Below are 18,333 nucleotides of genomic sequence, written 5' to 3'. Positions count from 1 at the left end.
CTAGTCGCCGTCCACTTATTCAGCATTTTGACCAGATTGATTGACAATGTTATATCTCGCACGACAGGGAAAGGCTCTCAGGGGTGATGATGAGTCTTCTGCAAGCTCAAACCAGGGCAACATCCTTGAACTTGTGAAAATGTTCAGCCAATACGATAGTGTTCTCAAGCTACATTTAGATAGTGTAAAAGAGAAGAAAGTTGGTAAGAAGAAGAGTTGGGTTTCATTACTGTCAAACAGAACACAAAATGATCTCATAACAGCCCTGGTCACATTCACAAGAACAGAGATAAGAAAAGAAATGGAGGAAGCAAAAATCTATTCCATACTTGTAGATGAAACCAATTATGTATCTTACTGTGAGCAGGTCTCCTTTGTTGTACGTTATGTGTCTGAAATGGATGTCAAGGAGCGCTTCCTCTAGGTTTGTAATGTGTCAACCACCACAGGTGAGGAGATGGAGAAAACAGTTCTGGACCTGTTACAAATGAATGACCTACAGATTGAAAACATGCGTGGTCAAGGCTACGATGGCGCTGCCAATATGAGTGGTCAGTACAAAGGACTGCAAACAAGAATACTGCAACACAATGCCAAGGCTCTATATGTCCATTGCCACGCCCACTGCCTGAATCTAGTCTTGGTTGAAAGTGTAAAATCAAGCCTGCACTTTATCGCCTTTTTCAACCTTGTAGAGAAGCTCTATGTGTTCTTCACTGCCTCTTCAAAAAGACACACAGCATTTGTAAAATGCCAACAGGACCTGCAACCTGGAGAGCGTGTCATTCAACTACAGAAGCTCTCTGACACACGCTGGGCATGTAGGGGGAAAGCCCTGAAGGCCCTCAACAAGGTGATGGATGCTGTAGTGAAGACCCTCACTGATCTAACAGTCCAAGAGCCTCCAGATACTGCTATGGTGATGCAAGAATGTACCTTAATGCCATCGACTTTGAGTTCTTACTGTGCCTTGCAATAGCCACACCAGTTTTTGATGTCACTGCACTTGCCTCTGATGCACTCCAGAACCAGAGTATTGACCTGTCCACGGCATATAGTGTTGTTGGGGGAGTGACGGATACCTTGTCCAATCTGAGAACAGAAGAACAGTTTTCCAAACTGTTCAAGAATGCCACAGAAAAGGCAGAGGCTTCTGAAATCAGCATTCCCACAGTCCCCCCGGGACAGAAAAGGCAGAGGAAGGTTCCTGCAAAGTATAAACACAGTTCTACTGCAGCCACAGAGAGCCACTCCTTCAAATCAGTGGAAGAGTACTACAGAGTGAAGATGTACTATCCATTCCTTGATGTTCTTTCTCAGGAACTACATAGGAGATTTAAGGGAGATGGGAAGACACAGTCCTTCAAAGTACTCAGTGCACTCCACAGTTTGACAAAGGCCAGCAACTGGGTAGGTAAACATGTCATGGGTCCTGACTCTACTGAAGCTGTTCGCACACTGTGCGAATTCTATGGAGGAGAAGAAGAGAAGCTGAAGACAGAGCTCAGAGTTTTCTATGCATCATTCTATGACACTCTCACACTGAAGGGGATCTTAAGAACACTAAGAGACAACAGTGGACATGACATCTTTCCAGCACTGGAAGAAATGATGAAAACATATGCCACGATTCCAGTGTCCACTGCCACAGTAGAGAGGTCTTTTTCTAAACTGAAGCTGGTCAAAAACTCACTCAGAGGCCTATGCACAGAAGAGAGGCTGTCTGATCTCCTTCTCCTCTCCACTGAAAAAGACGTAGTCATAAATCACAATGATGTGATCAACATCTACAGGGACATGTGCCCAGAAGGTTGCTGCTTTAAGGCCCCCAGAAGGTTTGGCTACTGATTGTGCACTGATTTCACAGCATTTCATGGAAGCCCTGAATTTACATTGAGGAGCATATTTGGGTATGGGTGGCCTCCATCCTACAGCCCTCTACTGGCCCCTGGTCCATATTTTTGGCCCTGTATTGCGTTTCAGTTGTTTAGTCTGAGCATTAAGTGAGAAAGACCATAAGTTACAACTTGATGGTGTTTTCATCAAGTTAAGGGAAGAAGGACAGATTTTCACATTGAAGTTTTTTCCATTTGGGTATTTATTTTTGTATTTTTTTTTTTTTGAAACTGCACTCGTTTCATTTACAACTCCTGGAAATGAAATCATTAATCATTAAATCATTTAATTGCATCATTGTCTCAAATGTTGCACCAACAGTGCATTTTTAAGAGCATTTCCTTGGAGAAGTAGCTGACAAACAAAGCTATCTGTTGGCATAAATTTGAACTACACCAAGACTAAACGCACAGTTCAATTGTCTTTGCAACAGAGTATATTTATTACCCCAAACCAGGAATACAAACTCATACATTGTTTTACAAAGGGTAACAAACTGTTTAACAAAACAAATTCATCTTTCCAAGAGGTGGATTTAAGTTCCTATCATATTGGACATTTATTACCTAAAAATATTAATACATTTTCAAATTATAAAATTATATACATTTAATTTAGGATGAGAGATAACTTATTGTGGTTATTGAACTATTTGGAGGCCAAATTAAAATGTAAAGGTCCCTACTAACCAGCAAATCACAAGGTTGTGGCAATAATAGAATTATGCATGGAAAGGTCTAAGTGTGTGAAATAATATATGAAATGTGCTAAAACTTTAAAACGCAAAAATGGGGCACCCTTGAAAAGATTAATATATCTGTACCGTAACAATAAACTGTAGGTAAAATATGTTTACAAACACAGAGAAAAAACATATTATTTTTCCATGCAAACAGCAAAAAGCTCATCAGACCTTCAGCAGTCAATATCAATGCTGGACAGCAGCTCCTCCAAGGCCTCCAGCTTCTGATTGGCCTCCTCAATCTCACTGTACGTCTGCACGTTGCTGGCGATATGGTAACGTATGTCATCCACCAAAGGGACGGAGTCGGTCTCGTGTCGCTTCTCCAGCAAAGCAGCATCCTCCTTGACCATCTCAGCAAACTCCTCCTTCTCCACCAGCTGTGGCAGACAAAGTGTTTGTAAAAACTTTGCAATGATATCTTGACTCAGCAATTTTGGTATTATTCACTTGGACAAAAATAAATTAAAATCCATGGTTATTACATTTTTAGATTTTTTTAAAAACCCTACAATATATACAAAACAAACTTTTAAATTTTTCATATGAAAATATACCTTGATCCTTGGCTTTTCGTGGGCCTAAACAAGATTTTGTTTGTAGCCCCATTTCGGTCTTTAACGTTACATGTGCAACACGCTAGAGCCTATAGGGCTGACCGCAGCCTAGTGAGTATTGTAATACAGTGATCTCACGCCACATCGTTTGCGGCTTGTAAAAGTAACTCTGTGGGTGTTATTTCATGTCTAGAGGGCTGTTTTAATGTAAAAAAAATATATTTACAAAGTCGTAAATCACTGCACGTAAGCAGCTAAGCCCATGACCTTCGATCCCGCAGGCTGTACTGCATCAACAAGCGACATCAGTGTGTAAAAGATATCACCACATGGGCTCAGGAACACTTCAGAACCCCACCGTCAGTATCTACAGTTGGTCGCTACATCTGTAAGTGCAAGTTAAAACTCTCCTATGCAAGGCGAAAACCGTTTATCAACAACACCCAGAAACGCCGTCGGCTTCGCCTGGCCTGAGCTCATCTAAGTTGGACTGATACAAAGTGTTCTGTGGTCTGACGAGTCCACATTTCAAATTGTTTTTGGAAACTGGACGTTGTGTCCTCCGGACCAAAGAGGAAAAGAACCATCCGGATTGTTATAGGCGCAAAGTTGAAAAGCCAGCATCTGTGATGGTATGGGGGTGTATTAGTGCCCAAGACATGGGTAACTTACACATCTGTTAAGGCACCATTAATGCTGAAAGGTACATACAGGTTTTGGAGCAACATATGTTGCCATCCATGCAACGTTACCATGGACGCTCCTGCTTATTTCAGCAAGACAATGCCAAGCCACGTGTTACATCAACGTGGCTTCATAGTAAAAGAGTGCGAGTACTAGACTGGCCTGCCTGTAGTCCAGACCTGTCTCCCATTGAAAATGTGTGGCACATTATGAAGCCTAAAATACCACAACGGAGACCCCCGGACTGTTGAACAACTTGAGCTGTACATCAAACAAGAATGGGAAATAATTACACCTGAGAAGCTTAAAAATGTGTCTCCTCAGTTCCCAAATTTTTACTGAGTGTTGTTAAAAGGAAAGGCCATGTAACACAGTGGTGAACATGCCCTTTCCCAACTACTTTGGCACGTGTTGCAGCCATGAAATTCTAAGTTAATTATTATTTGCAAAAAAAATAAAGTTAATGAGTTTGAACAGCAAATATCTTGTCTTTGTAGTGCATTCAATTGAATATGGCTTGAAAAGGATTTGCAAATCATTGTATTTCGTTTATATTTACATCTAACACAATTTCCCAACTCATATGGAAACGGAGTTTGTACATAACATAAGGGAGGGCACCACTAAAACTTACTAATTATATAAATCTTAAACCATTAAACAATCTTAGATGAATACTAAAATGTTCAAATTAAGTTTTTCCTCTGTACAAACTAGTTTTGTGTTCTTTCTTCTACGCTAAGATCAGTTAAGTGCCCGCAGCATCGAAGAGATTATGATCCTTTCATCTACCGCTCTTGTTTTAGCCTTCAGAGAAAGTTTGTATGTGTAACTTAGTTTCCCTTCCACAAAATATGCAAAAACACCTACCAGCTCAATTATTTTGGCCATAAACTCTGAGCACTGATCCTCCAGCCGAGACAGCCGGAAGAGCTTGGCCGTCTTCCACAAGTGCATAACGTTGTGTTCAGATATGGACTGGGCGAGGGTCTTCCCGCACAAGCGCTTCAGCCCCGGCAGCAAGTACATGTCAGCCATACACAGAATGTCAAACACATTGTCTCTTGTGACCTAGACATGAGGAAAAAACAGTTTGTTGTCAGTTCATAATGAACACTCAAGATGCATGACAAGTTTTGGACAGGAGTTCAAAGAGATCACCAAAGCCCAAAACTCAATATATTGTATGTTTGAACTTTAGTCTGCCCCCTCTGTAATTGCAGAGTCACTAATCAGTATAAAATATTATATATATTGCATGAACTTCAACTGTGTATGCTGTAGGGGTGTAATGGTACGTGTATTTGTATTGAACCGTTTCGGTACGGGGGGTTCGGTTTGGTTCGCAGGTGTACCGAACGAGTTTCCACACGAACATATTAAGCTAAGCTAAAGTCTTAACAAGCTGCTCCGCTTCCTTCTGCCTGTCTCTGTCAGTACACAGCACCCAGCATTGTTCCACCCACACAACCATCTGATTGGTTACATACAGAGCGGTAACAGCCAATCAGCAGTGCATATTCAGAGCGCATGTAGTCAGTGCTTTGCGTTTAGCAGGTAAGCATCAGGCAGCGGACTCTCCCCAAATTATAAAAAACACCTCCCAGTCAACTACTAGTAACATCACTATGAGCCCGTTGACGTTCTAGAAACATAAACGGCAGCTTCAGCTCGCTCGCAGTCCTGGCTTGAGGTGAAGGCTAATTCGCTTTTAGCGTAACGTTAGCTCATTTTGCGGTGTGTGTGTGCGTGTGTGCATGTGTGCGTTTGTGTGTGTGTTTGTGTTACGGACAGCAAAGCCCTGTCTGTCTGTTATTTCACTTTACCCTTTTCTGAGTTGATTGAGCTGTGTTGAAGCAGCAAAAAAGGACATTATGTTAAATGAAGAGTTTCTGTCTCTGATAGTTGATATAATAATGTAACTGCATCATTAAGCCTACATGAACTCCATGGTGTTCAGGGATGAATAGTCTCTCTTATTGCTATTGTACTATTATTTTTTCAGCTATAGTTACATTAATCATTAGTAATGTGGCAGCCTAGTTTTGAATGGCAGGGTCCCTGCTATCACATGTTGATAAAAATATAACATTTACATAATAAAAATCAACTACAGGCTTCCCAAATGCTGTAATAAATTGAGCATGATGAGTTGACTTGAAACTGTTAAATGGCCTACTGAAACCCACTACTACCAAACACGCAGTCTGATAGTTTATATATCAATGATGAAATCTTAACATTGCAACACATGCCAATACGGCCGGGTTAACTTATAAAGTGCAATTTTAAATTTCCCGGGAAACTTCCGTTTGAAAACGTCTAGATATGATGACGTTTGCGAGTGACGTCAATGGTTGAAGCGGAAGTATTCTGACACATTGTATCCCAATACAAACAGCTCTGTTTTCATCGCAAAATTCCACAGTATTCTGAACATCTGTGTTGGTGAATCTTTTGCAATATTTTTAATGAACAATGGAGACTGCAAAGAAGAAAGCTCTAGGTGGGATCGGTGTATTAGCGGCTGGCTGCAGCAACACAACCAGGAGGACTTTGAGTTGGATAGCAGACGCGCTATCCGACGCTAGCCGCCGACCGCATCGATGATCGGGTGAAGTCCTTCGTCGCGCCGTCGATCGCTGGAACGCAGGTGAGCATGGGTGTTGATGAGCAGATGAGGGCTGGCGTAGGTGGATAGCTAATGTTTTTAGCATAGCTCTGCGGGGTCCCGTAGCTAAGTTAGTGTGGAGGGAAGTGAGTCAGCGCGTCTGCAGGAGCAAAGGTCAACGCGTCCGGCAATGGTGTCGAGGGCGGGGCACCATCAGCTGGGGGCGGGGCATGTGCGGGAAGGAGAAACACAGCTGACAGGTGATTGGATGACACAGGTGGTACGTGTTAGTCTAATCATCTGTTGTCTTTAACAGTGAGCGGCCGGCGGAGGGGAGCGAGAGGAGACTGGAGCAAAGTGACACGAAAAGAAGTGTATGAGAAAAGCTGCATGACTGAAATAAAAGCTCTGGTAAAACGACACGCCTGGCTCTGTGACGTGGTATCCGTGGAACGGGTAGGGATCGACCTCCACATTTGGCGCCCAACAAAAAGACAAAAACTGTAATGTCGTCACCGAGCCCGATAGAGGCGCTTGGACATCTCCTGGCGGAGGTGTCGACCACAAACCACCGGCAGATGGCAGCGATGCAAGACCAAATGGCGCAGGAGTCAACCGCAAACCACCGGCAGATGGAAGCCATGCAAGACCAAATAGCTCAGCAGAGCCAGATTCTGCGTGCGATGACAGAAAGGACCGCAGCGGGGACATCCGCAGCAACAAAGCCGACGTTAACGACGGTGGGTATGCACAGAATGGCTGAGATGGAAGATGCACAAACTTTTTTGGACATGTTCGAAGCGACTGCTAAGTCATGTGCATGGCCGGAGGAGGAGTGGGCGGTGCGGTTGTTACCGCTACTAGCAGGAGAAGCGCAGCGAGCGGCGCTCAGCCTGCCACCAGTGTCCTGAGTGAGCGACCGGGACGTGAGGAGGGCGATACTGGACAGGACGGGAGGATCCAATGAGGACCACAGACGCCGGTTCCGGGCCATGTGACTCGGCCAGGAGGAGCGGCCGTTCGCCCTGGGCCAGCAGCTGAGAGACGCCGCGATGAGATGGCTGCAACCCGGACAAGTCGAGGAGGTGATTGAGCGGATCATCCACGAGCAATTCCTGGACGCAATCCCGGCGCGGACGTCAGCTTGGATCCGCTACCACCGGCCCCAGGACGTAGCAGCGGCAGTGGCCTTGGCGGAGGACCACCTGGCCGTCCACTGGGAAAAAGGGAAAGAGGAGAAGACCACAGGAGGAGCGGAGTGGCCATCTTCGGCACCGCGCAGAATGCGTGTGCTGCCGGCGGAGGGAGCCCAGTCGGGGCCACAGCAACGACACAACAATATTCTGCTTTCTCCTCCGCAGGGCCAGGTTACTGTGGACACTGTGTTTCCCCCGCAAAGGGCGCCTCGAATGCTTGGGCAGGTGTGCTGGAGGTGTGGACAGCCCGGACACCTGCAGCGGGAGTGTCCAATGATGGATGTGGGGGGATCGATCCGGGCTGGCGACCCTCCGGCACCCTCCCCCCGTCCAGGAGAGACATACTATGTACCGGTAAGGATACAAGGGAGTATACGTCGGGCGATGGTGGACTCGGGCTGCGAACAGTCCATGATTCACCAAAACCTGATTCAACCCGGGGCATTGGAAAAGGTCACCCGGGTGCGGGTTAGATGTGTGCATGGGGACATTCACGAGTATCCCGTGGTGCCGGTGGAAATTTTTTTCGAAGGGGAAAAGCATAATGTAAGGTGGCGGTAAGTTCGCGCCTAATACACCCCGTAATCTTGGGAACTAATTGGCCAGGGTTTAACAGGTTAATAAAGCAGTGTATGGGGGTGTGTTCACGACTGGTAGGGAAAAGGGATGACCGCGCTGTTCTTAGCGGCGACGCGAGGTTATCCGACGCTACCGGGGGGGAGGGGGAAGGAGAGTCGGAGGGGACTTCGCAAGAGGTCTCCCCGGTTCCCCAATGGCGCCCCATGAAAGATTTTCCACTCGAGCAGTCTCGAGATGACACTTTGCGCGCGACCTGGGACCAAGTGATTTCCATTGATGGGCAGCGGGTTCGCCCAGGGATAGCGCAGGATTTCCCACACTTTGCATTAATTAGGGACAGACTATACAGAGTGAGTCGTGACACTCAGACAGGGGAAGAAGTCACCCAATTGTTGGTACCAAAAAGCCGTCGGGAAATGATTTTCCAGGCGGCACATTTCAACCCGATGGCCGGTCACATGGGATATGATAAAACACTCAATCGGGTAATGCGCCGTTTCTATTGGCCGGGCATCCGGGCAGATGTGCGCCGCTGGTGCGCGGCTTGCCCGGACTGTCAACTAGTCAACCCAGCGGCCACCACTAGGGCACCTTTGCGGCCATTACCACTCATAGAGGTCCCATTTGAGCGTATTGGGATGGACCTTGTCGGCCCATTTCACCCGAGCACCCAGGGATATCGCTTTGCGCTAGTCCTGGTGGATTACGCAACGCGCTATCCCGAAGCAGTACCGCTGCGCTCCGTCTCTGCAAAGAGTGTCGCGCAGGCGCTGTTTCAAGTTATCTCCCAAGTCGGAATCCCGAAAGAGATTCTGACTGACCAGGGCACGTCCTTTATGTCACGCAAATTAAAGGAGCTGTACGGGTTATTGGGAATCAAATCTATTCGGACCAGCGTATACCACCCACAGACTGACGGGCTGGTAGAGCGGCTGAATAGAACCTTGAAATCCATGATCCGGAAGTTCGTACACGAGGACAAACCAAATTGGCATAAATGGTTGGATGGGAGGAAGGTCCAAGCCCCAGTAAAAACGAAATTCAATACGTCAAGGACTTGAGAGCAAAACTCCACACATTGGGGTACTTGTCACGTGAGAATTTGCTCCAAGCCTAAGAACGTCAACAGCGCCTGTATAACAAGGGGACGCAACTCAGACAATTTTCACCGGGAGAGAAAGTACTTGTATTACTCCCAACATCCAGCTCTAAATTACTCGCCAAGTGGCAAGGACCCTTCGTGGTCACACGACGAGTAGGTGACGTGGATTATGAGGTCCGGCGGTCTGACCGGGGCGGGGCAACCCAAATATACCACCTCAACCTACTAAAAGGGTGGAGGGAAGCGGAGCCTGTCTCCATGGTGACGGCGATAGCGGAGGGCGAGGAGCTGGGGCCGGAGGTTCCCCCCTCCCCCCGGCCCTTCCCTCTCCGCTGTGATAATCATCTGACGCCGTCACAGAAAGCAGATGTGGCCAATTTACAGCAACATTTTGCTGACGTGTTCTCCCTCCTGCCAGGCCGCACGAAACTCACCCAGCATCACATAGAGACCAGCCCAGGCGTGACGGTGAGGTCTCGGCCCTATAGGCTACCCGAACACAAGCGCAAGGTAGTTCGGGAGGAATTAAAAGCCATCCTGGAATTGGGGGTAATAGAAGAGTCACACAGTGCATGGTGCAGCCCCATAGTTCTGGTAGGGAAGAAAGATGGGTCTGTGCGATTCTGTGTGGACTACCGCAAGGTAAATGATGTGTCACGTTCTGACGCCTACCCGATGCCCCGGGTCGACGAGCTCCTGGACCGGTTGGGCACTGCTCGTTTTTTCACGACACTGGATTTATTAAGGGCTACTGGCAGATTCCCTTGTCTCCAGAGTCTAAGGAAAAAACGGCATTCTCCACTCCGGAAGGATTATACCAATTCGTGACCCTTCCGTTTGGCTTGTTCGGTGCGCCTGCCACATTTCAGAGACTCATGGACCGGGTGCTGCGGCCCCACGCGGCATATGCTGCCGCCTATCTGGATGATGTAATCATCCAGGGTAAGAACTGGGCGGAGCATGTGCAGAGGGTGGGGGCGGTACTCGAGTCCCTGAGGCGGGCGGGGCTCACCGCCAACCCGGCGAAGTGCGCGGTTGGCCGGAGGGAGGTACAGTATCTGGGGTACCACTTGGGGGAAGGTCAGGTGCGGCCTCAGATAGACAAAACCGCGGCAGTTGCGGCCTGCCCGACCCCGAAGACGAAAAAGGAGGTGAGGCAGTTTTTAGGGCTGGTGGGCTACTACCGGAGGTTCGTCCCCCGGTTCGCGGACCTGACCAGCCCATTAACTGACCTCACCCGAAAGGGTGCTTCAGATCTGGTCCAGTGGACGGAGCAGTGCCAGCAGGCATTCGAGAAGGTGAGGAAAGCACTTTGCGAGGAGCCGGTACTGCATATGCCTGATTTTTCTATCCCATTTTGTTTGCAGGCGGACGCGTCGGGCAGAGGGCTGGGAGCTGTTTTATCCCAGCAGAAGGGGGGCACCGACCACCCGGTCCTATACATCAGCAGGAAGCTGTCAGAAAGGGAGACTAGATACAGCACGGTCGAAAGGGAATGCCTCGCCATCCGGTGGGCGGTCGGGGCCCTCCGGTACTACCTGCTGGGACGCCCGTTCAGCCTCTGCTCGGACCACAAACCCCTCCAGTGGCTCCATCGCATGAAAGATGCCAACGCGCGGATCACCCGTTGGTATCTCGCTTTACAACCCTACAATTTCAGAGTGATCCATAGGTCGGGGGCGCAGATGGCCGTGGCGGACTTCCTCTCTCGCTCTCATGCGGGGGGGGAGTGGGCGCGGCCAGACGATGTCCCGGCCTAAGTCTGGCGGTGGAGGTATGTGGAGGGAAGTGAGTCAGCGCGTCTGCAGGAGCAAAGGTCAACGCGTCCGGCAATGGTGTCGAGGGCGGGCACCATCAGCTGGGGGCGGGGCATGTGCGGGAAGGAGAAACACAGCTGACAGGTGATTGGATGACACAGGTGGTACGTGTTAGTCTAATCATCTGTTGTCTTTAACAGTGAGCGACCGGCGGAGGGGAGCGAGAGGAGACTCGAGCAAAGTGACACGAAAAGAAGTGTGTGAGAAAAGCTGCATGACTGAAATAAAAGCTCTGGTAAAACGACACGCCTGGCTCTGTGACGTGGTATCCGTGGAACGGGTAGGGATCGACCTCCACAGTTAGCTTCAATTGCGTCATTAGCAACAGCATTGCTAGGCTTCCACAGGCGGCACAGCATTAACCGTGTGGTTACAGGTCCAGTGTTTGGTTTGGTGTCTCCTGATAGTAGTATTGTTGATCTTCTGTCTATCCTTCCAGTCAGGGGCTTATTTATTTTGTTTCTATCTGCATTTAAGCATGATGCTATCACGTTAGCTCCGTAGCTAAAGTGATTCACCGATGTATTGTCGTGGAGATAAAAGTCACTGTGAATGTCCATTTCGGGTTCTCGACTCTCATTTTCAAGAGGATATAGTATCCGAGGTGGTTTAAAATACAAATCCGTGATCCACAATAGAAAAAGGAGAAAGGTGTAAGGGCTCATTGGATTCCACACTAAGTTACGGTCAGAGCGAAATAAGATACATCCTGCACTGCACTCTAGTCCTTCACTCTCACGTTCCTCATCCACAAATCTTTCATCCTCGCTCAAATTAATGGGGTAATCGTCGCTTTCCCGGTCCGAATCGCTCTCGCTGCTGGTGTAAACAATGGGGAAATGTGAGGAGCCCTTCAACCTGCGACATCACGCTACTTCCGGTACAGGCAAGGCTTTTTTTATCAGCGACCAAAAGTTGCGAACTTTATCGTCTATGTTCTCTACTAAATCCTTTCAGCAAAAATATGGCAATATCGCAAAATGATCAAGTATGACACATAGAATGGATCTGCTATTGCCGTTTAAATAAGAAAATGTAATTTCAGTAAGCCTTTAATGTTGCACTTTTTATATGTAGAAGAAAAGTTTTGTCATTTTATTTAATCTGAGCAACAACCAGAGGCAGTTTAATGTTGATTTACGTGGGCAGAATTATTATAGTGTTCCCAATGTTAAAAGGATAAAGCCATTGTTTACAAATTTGGTAAATAAATAACCAAAAAATTTATATTTTGTTCTTTTCTTACTGTACCGAAAATTAACTGAACCGTGACCTCTAAACCGAGGTACAGTATGTACCAAACCGAAATGTTTGTCTACCGTTACACCCCTAGTATGCTGTATGATCTTTTTACAAGTCTTACAACAGAAAGGCAATTAAACATCCGCAATGTGCAAAAAATGTATACAAAGCATGTTCGCCAACCTGTGTGTCGTTGCTGTAGATGTAATACATGATGTGGATGAAGATCTGATGGGAGATGTTGTGTAGAGTTATCACTGGCATGCTTGGCTGATGGAGAAGCTGCTCCCCCTCGCTGAAATGGTCCTGCAGTAAAGCTTTAAAGTAATCACTCCGTCCACTGAAAAACACCTGGGAAAACACACACAGACACCAACAATGAAATACTCTATTTGTGTGACAGCATAGTAACAATGTCAGCACTTTGTACCTTATGACACAAGAAATCATAATCATCGACTCTAAAGCACACGTCAGGATAGGTGGGAAAGTGGTCCACCTTGTTGAAGGGAAGTTCCCCAAATCCAACCTGGAAAACAAATTGACGGATTTGGATGTTAAAAGAGGCACTATAGGACATGCTAGTAAAAACGGTGCTTACTCTGAGCTGCGGAGGCACTGCACAGTCTGCCAACTGGGCCAAGTCCTCCTGCAGCTGACAGTTATGAGGCTCCAGGCTGAGAACTTTCACACAGACACCTGGCTTGTTGGAAACTTCAGAGCCAAAAATAAAACAGGAAGTCAAGCATAAAACATGTTCCTTTGTTGTCTATTTTCCAAACAGCCTCTTACCAAAGTTGTACACCTGTTTGCATTTTATCTCCAGCTCCTCAATGAGATCTGGCATTTTGCACTGTTTAGCGAGTCGTCTGCAGTCATCTATGAGGCTCACATCAATATTCATACGTCCTGTAGCATCAGATCACAAATGCTGATTATATTTCAAATGTGTCTATGTATTCACACATAGCTAAATAGATTGATATCATAATACAGTGGCATCCCAACTCAAAAGTGTTTTGAGATAAGTGCTGTCTCTCAGCTAACTGTTATGCTTGAAGTCACAAGCAGAAATTTGAGTTAAAGCATCCCCGCCATTAGTTGGCATAGCAAATGTCACTGTGAACACTGTAAGATCTTACTCGTTAGCATTAATTTATAGCTAGAGGTGGGAATAACTTTGTTTTCCAACCATGGGAAGGAAGAAAGTGTGTGTGTGAAGGACAGTGCTGAGAAGAAGTGGACGATATTTATTGAATCAAAGAAAAACATGACAAAGCACGTCGCTAACTGCATCCTACTGAAGCAGAATGAGTCGAACACCAGACAAAAATGTTAAAATTATAACGGCAGACATTTATCCATAAAAACATGGAAAAATCTGCTGATGATCTGTTTGACGGAGAGCCAGCTCAAAAGAGATACTGTAGAAGTCAGCTCAAATGCTGTACATTATTCAGGGTTTCCCACACATTCATTTATTTGTGGCGGCCCGCCACGAAAGAATTACGTCCGCCACAAATATAAAAAAAATATTTAAAAAAATTTTTTTTGTCCTCTCCAGCTTCACAGGCAAATCATATAGTTGATGTAGATGCCCATATCGGCTGTTCAGATTTACTTTACAAAAGAGAAGTGTAGGATACTTCTCTTGTTGCCTTATTTGTATTTGACTTTATTAAATGTATTTATATTAGAAACACAACATGTGTATATAACAAAGGGTGCAAAGTCGGCAGGCAGTAGGAAACACATGGTTAAGTGTAGGGAGGACACCTCTGCCTCTGTTTCACTTTATGTTGCTGGTAAATAATATGGTTGTAGTAGTAGGCTAAAGTTAAATTATTTAGTATGCAATAATTAAAGGGGCGGAGCTTTGAGACATTTTAGCTTTCATATTTTATAAGATATATTTTTTGTAAGAACCACAATTAATAAATATATTTCAGTGAATAACTTATTGTTCAAATCTGTATATAAATATGTACATAGTGTTGTAATTATATTGTAAAATGGATGGATGGATGGATGGATGGACGTTTAAAACAAAACTGTTATTATTAATTAGTAAGTATACATTTTTTGAGCCTTTTTAGAGAAAATCAAATCATTGTAGTAAATTATGCAAATTACTCGATGATGTCATGGTGACCACGCCCATGGCCACGCCCCCACCGCCACAGGTATCTTGGCAGTTTATGGGAAACACTGTTATTATTATATTACTTCATAAAACTACTGTATTGGTTTGTAGTACTTTCTAATGCATTGTTTTTATACAACATGTCTTATCTAAAAGTATGTTCTTTTTAAAAGGGTATGTTAAATGTTAAAATTGTGATGTTTAGAGGGGGGGGCACGCACCAATTAAATTGATTTCAATTAATTTCAATGGGACCGTTTTGAGTAAAAAGCTATGTCACAGAACCAATTAAGCTACTGAGTTGAGGTATGAATTATATAAAAAGTAACATCATATACATTTTATAAAATGTAGTGTAATTTATTGTTATTTTTTGTGTACACAGTATATGTAGCTAAAATGAAAATTATTATTATCGGATAGGGAATTATCAGGAAATCATGTGAATTGTATGGCATGCTAAACCTCTGTTGCATTGTTCTTGGTAAGTGGTAGCTGTAAAATATGCTCACCTGTATATAAATATTGCAGGATGGCTCCAAAAGCTGCAGGGTTTATCTGAAATTAAGCAATAACCAGTACATGTTTAAAACGCAGACCTGAACATTTCATGAGCAAGATACAGCAATGACTCCATCTCAATTAAGTGGACGTACCAAAGGATGTTTAAGGTGGATCAAGGTTTTGTTTTTCCATTTGGTCGCAAACATTTCTGTGAAGTACTCTGAAAGTGCACTGAGCACGCATCGGTGTGCCGTGAAGGTCTGCCCGTGAACGAGGAACTGGATGTCACTGTGATATCCCTGCTCCAACAACCTGACGACAGAGCAAAAATTACTGTAGGGCGGTTCTGCAGGTTCATTGAGGCAATACACAAGGTGAAGTACACATTCAAGACTCAGTGCCATCCAATACAGGACACTGTAGGCACTATATTCAAACAGGGATCTTACATGTGCAGGAAGTAGTTAAAATCATCACGATGCATGACGCGAACACACACACACTTGTACTCTTTGAGCAGTCGTCGGATCGAGTCGCTCAGTGAGCCGTACAGGCACCGCTCGCCATCAAATGTGTTTGCCTCACATTTGGCCCCTGCATTGCAAAACAGAGAGAGACAACATAAAATAAGAAAGAGTGTGTGCAAAGTAAGATTTAGGTTTTGTCAATGTTACACTTACCACTTGCCAGTAGGTACTGGACAAGTTCCTCGTGGCCACAGAGACAGGCATAATACCTGGCAGACACACAAGTGAAATGGTTATTGTCTCTGTGCCAATACAAGTCATGATGCTGCTTGTCTGAATGTGACTTACAAGGGGCTGCTGTCCCATTTATCTCTTACATTGAGGTCCATGTCTTTTTGTTCAACGAGGTATCTGCCAAACATTTGGTGATAAGAATATGTCAATGGAGATTTAATTGAGTAACAGTTCATCCATCCATCCATTTTCTACCGCTTGTCCCTTACGGGGTCGCGGGGGGGGGGGGGGTGCTGGAGCCTATCTCAGCTGCATTCGGGCAAAAGTCGGGGTACACCCCGGACAAGTCGCCACCTCATCCCAGGGCCAACACAGATAGACAGACAACATTCACACACTAGGGCCAATTTAGTGTTGCCAATCAACCTATCCCCAGGTGCATGTCTTTGGAGGTGGAAGGAAGCCGGAGTACCAAAGTTTATTCAATTTTATTGTCATTGCACCTGTACAAGGCAACACAATGGATACCTGTAAGTCTGGATGGCAAATATATAATAAATCAAACAATTATCATTCGGAATTGCAAATCTTGTCGGCTTATATACTGTATACAAAACGTTTAACATGACGTCACGGCATAAAGACTGCAGCACTCCGCCCACAGCTGCGCATGCGCGATATGGTGGATGTATAATGCTATCATTCTGTTTTGATTACACATTCATACAGCGTGCATGTGACATTATAGAATGTTGTATATCGATGCTTATTTTTTGATTTTGCAATGTAATGGAATGTGCAATGTGTATTAGTATTAGTTTCAGTGGAGGGCGAATTAGTGTTATAACATTACATCACATACAATCTGCATGCACACATGTGATCATGCTGAGAATCACAGAATGACTTCTAACGGTAATCGATTTATGCTAAATGTGCAAAATGAGAAGTTAGATAGATAGATAGATAGATCGGTAGATAGATAGATAGATAGCCAACACCAGCACTATCTATCTATCCATCTATCAGCTCTACCATCCTGCCCTACTTCCAGAGCCGATGCATTTAGCATTAGCTTTAGCTCTAGGTCAAAGGCTACTGTTTTCCTTTTAAAAACCAGCAAAAGAAAATGGGTCACCGACGAGGTTGCACGTACCGCCGTGTACTTGTAAACAAATGCTGCATAGTTACCTGACTCTACAAACGTCGCCCTTTCTGCAACTACTAAACAAATCGTTTGCATCCATGGTGCCCTCGGTGTTTTCGGTCCTCGGAAATGCATTGAGACGGCCTGTCTGCTGGACAGGTGAGCGATATCTTTATGAAGCTTCGGCGTTTAATCGCAGGGGAGTTTCGGAGGTCTGATAAGCTGAAGGCGAGCGTGTTGTTGACAAGTGTTCTGCTGCTGCTCAAGGATGTTTTGGTAGTGGGCTTGCGAAAGTCACGTGACATGCTTGTGTTGCCTTCAGACGTGTGGGAAAGCGAACAAAGGAACAATTACCCATTTATAATCCACAGGGTTATTATTCCACAAATACTGAAAACATGGTTACTGTGTATTTTCACATCATCTAAAAGTTCTACAGTGTGTTTGTTTTTTCATTGACCTTGTTAGGATGAATAGTTTCGGGAGATACTAGAAAATACGGATATACATGAACACAGCACCGCCGTGGGCTTATTTTTTACTTGCATTTCGTGTTTTTCTAGTTTTTTTTTTCTTTTTACTCAATGTCCAGACAAAAGTGGTAGAACGTGTCGAGTCTTGGCGAAAGGAGACACACTTTGACACCGTTTGAGCATTTTATGAAGCTCACAGTAGTTCAGTAACTAACTGGGCCTAAAACTACCACAGTACATGCAGTGATGGGCAAGCTACTTGGAAAATGTAGAAAACTAAGCAACACGTTATTCTCGATTAAATGTAGCTAAACTACATCGCTAGAGAATTGTAGTGAGCTACATGACAAGCCACACGGTAAAAGTAGCTTGCTATAAAGTTACATATGTATAAATATATATGACCCCCATTAGGACACGCATTAAGATACAGACCCCCATTTAACACCATTTACATGTAATGGGCCCACATTTATAATATTAATGTTAATGTAACTGAGAGTGTACAATTGGAACCAATAAGGGTCCATTACTAGGGCTGTGAATCTTTGGGTGTCCCACGATTCGATTCAATATCGATTGGGGTCACAATTTGATTCAAAATCGATTTTTTTTTTTCAATTCAACACGATTCTCGATTCAAAAACAATTTTTTTCTCGATTCAAAACGATTCTCAATTCATTCAATACATAGGATTTCAGCAGGATCTACCCCAGTCTGCTGACATGCAAGCAGAGTAGTATATTTTGGTAAAAAGCTTTTATAATTGTAAAGGACAATGTTTCATCAACTAATTGCAATAATGTCAATTTGTTTTAACTATTAAATGAACCAAAAATATGACTTCTTTTGTCTTTGTGAAAATATTGGACACAGTGTGTTGTCAAGCTTATGAGATGTGATGCAAGTGTAAACCACTGTGACACTATTGTTCTTTT

General features: G+C 44.8%; 2 protein-coding genes across 10 annotated transcripts in view; one reads left to right on the top strand and one right to left on the bottom strand.

The window, feature by feature from the left end:
* The window catches only part of LOC133653880 (zinc finger MYM-type protein 1-like), a 123,886-nt gene that overhangs the window by 98,919 nt on the left and 6,634 nt on the right, over positions 1-18,333 (top strand). For 2 of the 8 annotated variants that reach the window (XM_062053677.1, XM_062053676.1), the window contains one exon: positions 450-4,292. The exons of 4 other annotated variants lie outside the window; for them this stretch is intronic. In XM_062053677.1, the coding sequence (XP_061909661.1) occupies positions 450-979 (530 nt within the window). In that variant the 3' untranslated portion in view covers positions 980-4,292. Of the gene's footprint in view, positions 1-67; positions 4,293-16,150; positions 16,690-18,333 lie in introns of those variants that run through there. 2 more of the 8 variants (XM_062053675.1, XM_062053682.1) reach the window with 2 other exon arrangements.
* Positions 2,087-17,219, bottom strand: abtb1 (ankyrin repeat and BTB (POZ) domain containing 1). 2 transcript variants are annotated; one of them, XM_062053673.1, is made up of 12 exons: positions 16,966-17,219; positions 15,889-15,951; positions 15,754-15,809; positions 15,523-15,667; positions 15,226-15,385; positions 15,082-15,127; positions 13,219-13,335; positions 13,028-13,140; positions 12,857-12,955; positions 12,610-12,777; positions 4,750-4,950; positions 2,087-3,018 (listed from the first exon to the last, which is right to left on the bottom strand). In XM_062053673.1, exons 1-12 carry the CDS (start codon positions 17,019-17,021, stop codon positions 2,812-2,814), a joined length of 1,431 nt encoding a protein of 476 aa, XP_061909657.1. In that variant the 5' UTR covers positions 17,022-17,219; the 3' UTR covers positions 2,087-2,811. The 2 variants fall into 2 exon arrangements, with proteins under 2 accessions (XP_061909657.1, XP_061909656.1); XM_062053672.1 differs by lacking the exon at positions 16,966-17,219 and having other exon boundaries at positions 15,889-16,171.

This window comes from Entelurus aequoreus, linkage group LG07 (genome assembly GCF_033978785.1).
Source record: "Entelurus aequoreus isolate RoL-2023_Sb linkage group LG07, RoL_Eaeq_v1.1, whole genome shotgun sequence".
Classification (NCBI taxonomy): domain Eukaryota; kingdom Metazoa; phylum Chordata; class Actinopteri; order Syngnathiformes; family Syngnathidae; genus Entelurus; species Entelurus aequoreus.
The sequence above is the reverse complement of the archived record's forward strand: the minus strand, read 5'-3'. Positions and strand labels throughout refer to the sequence as shown.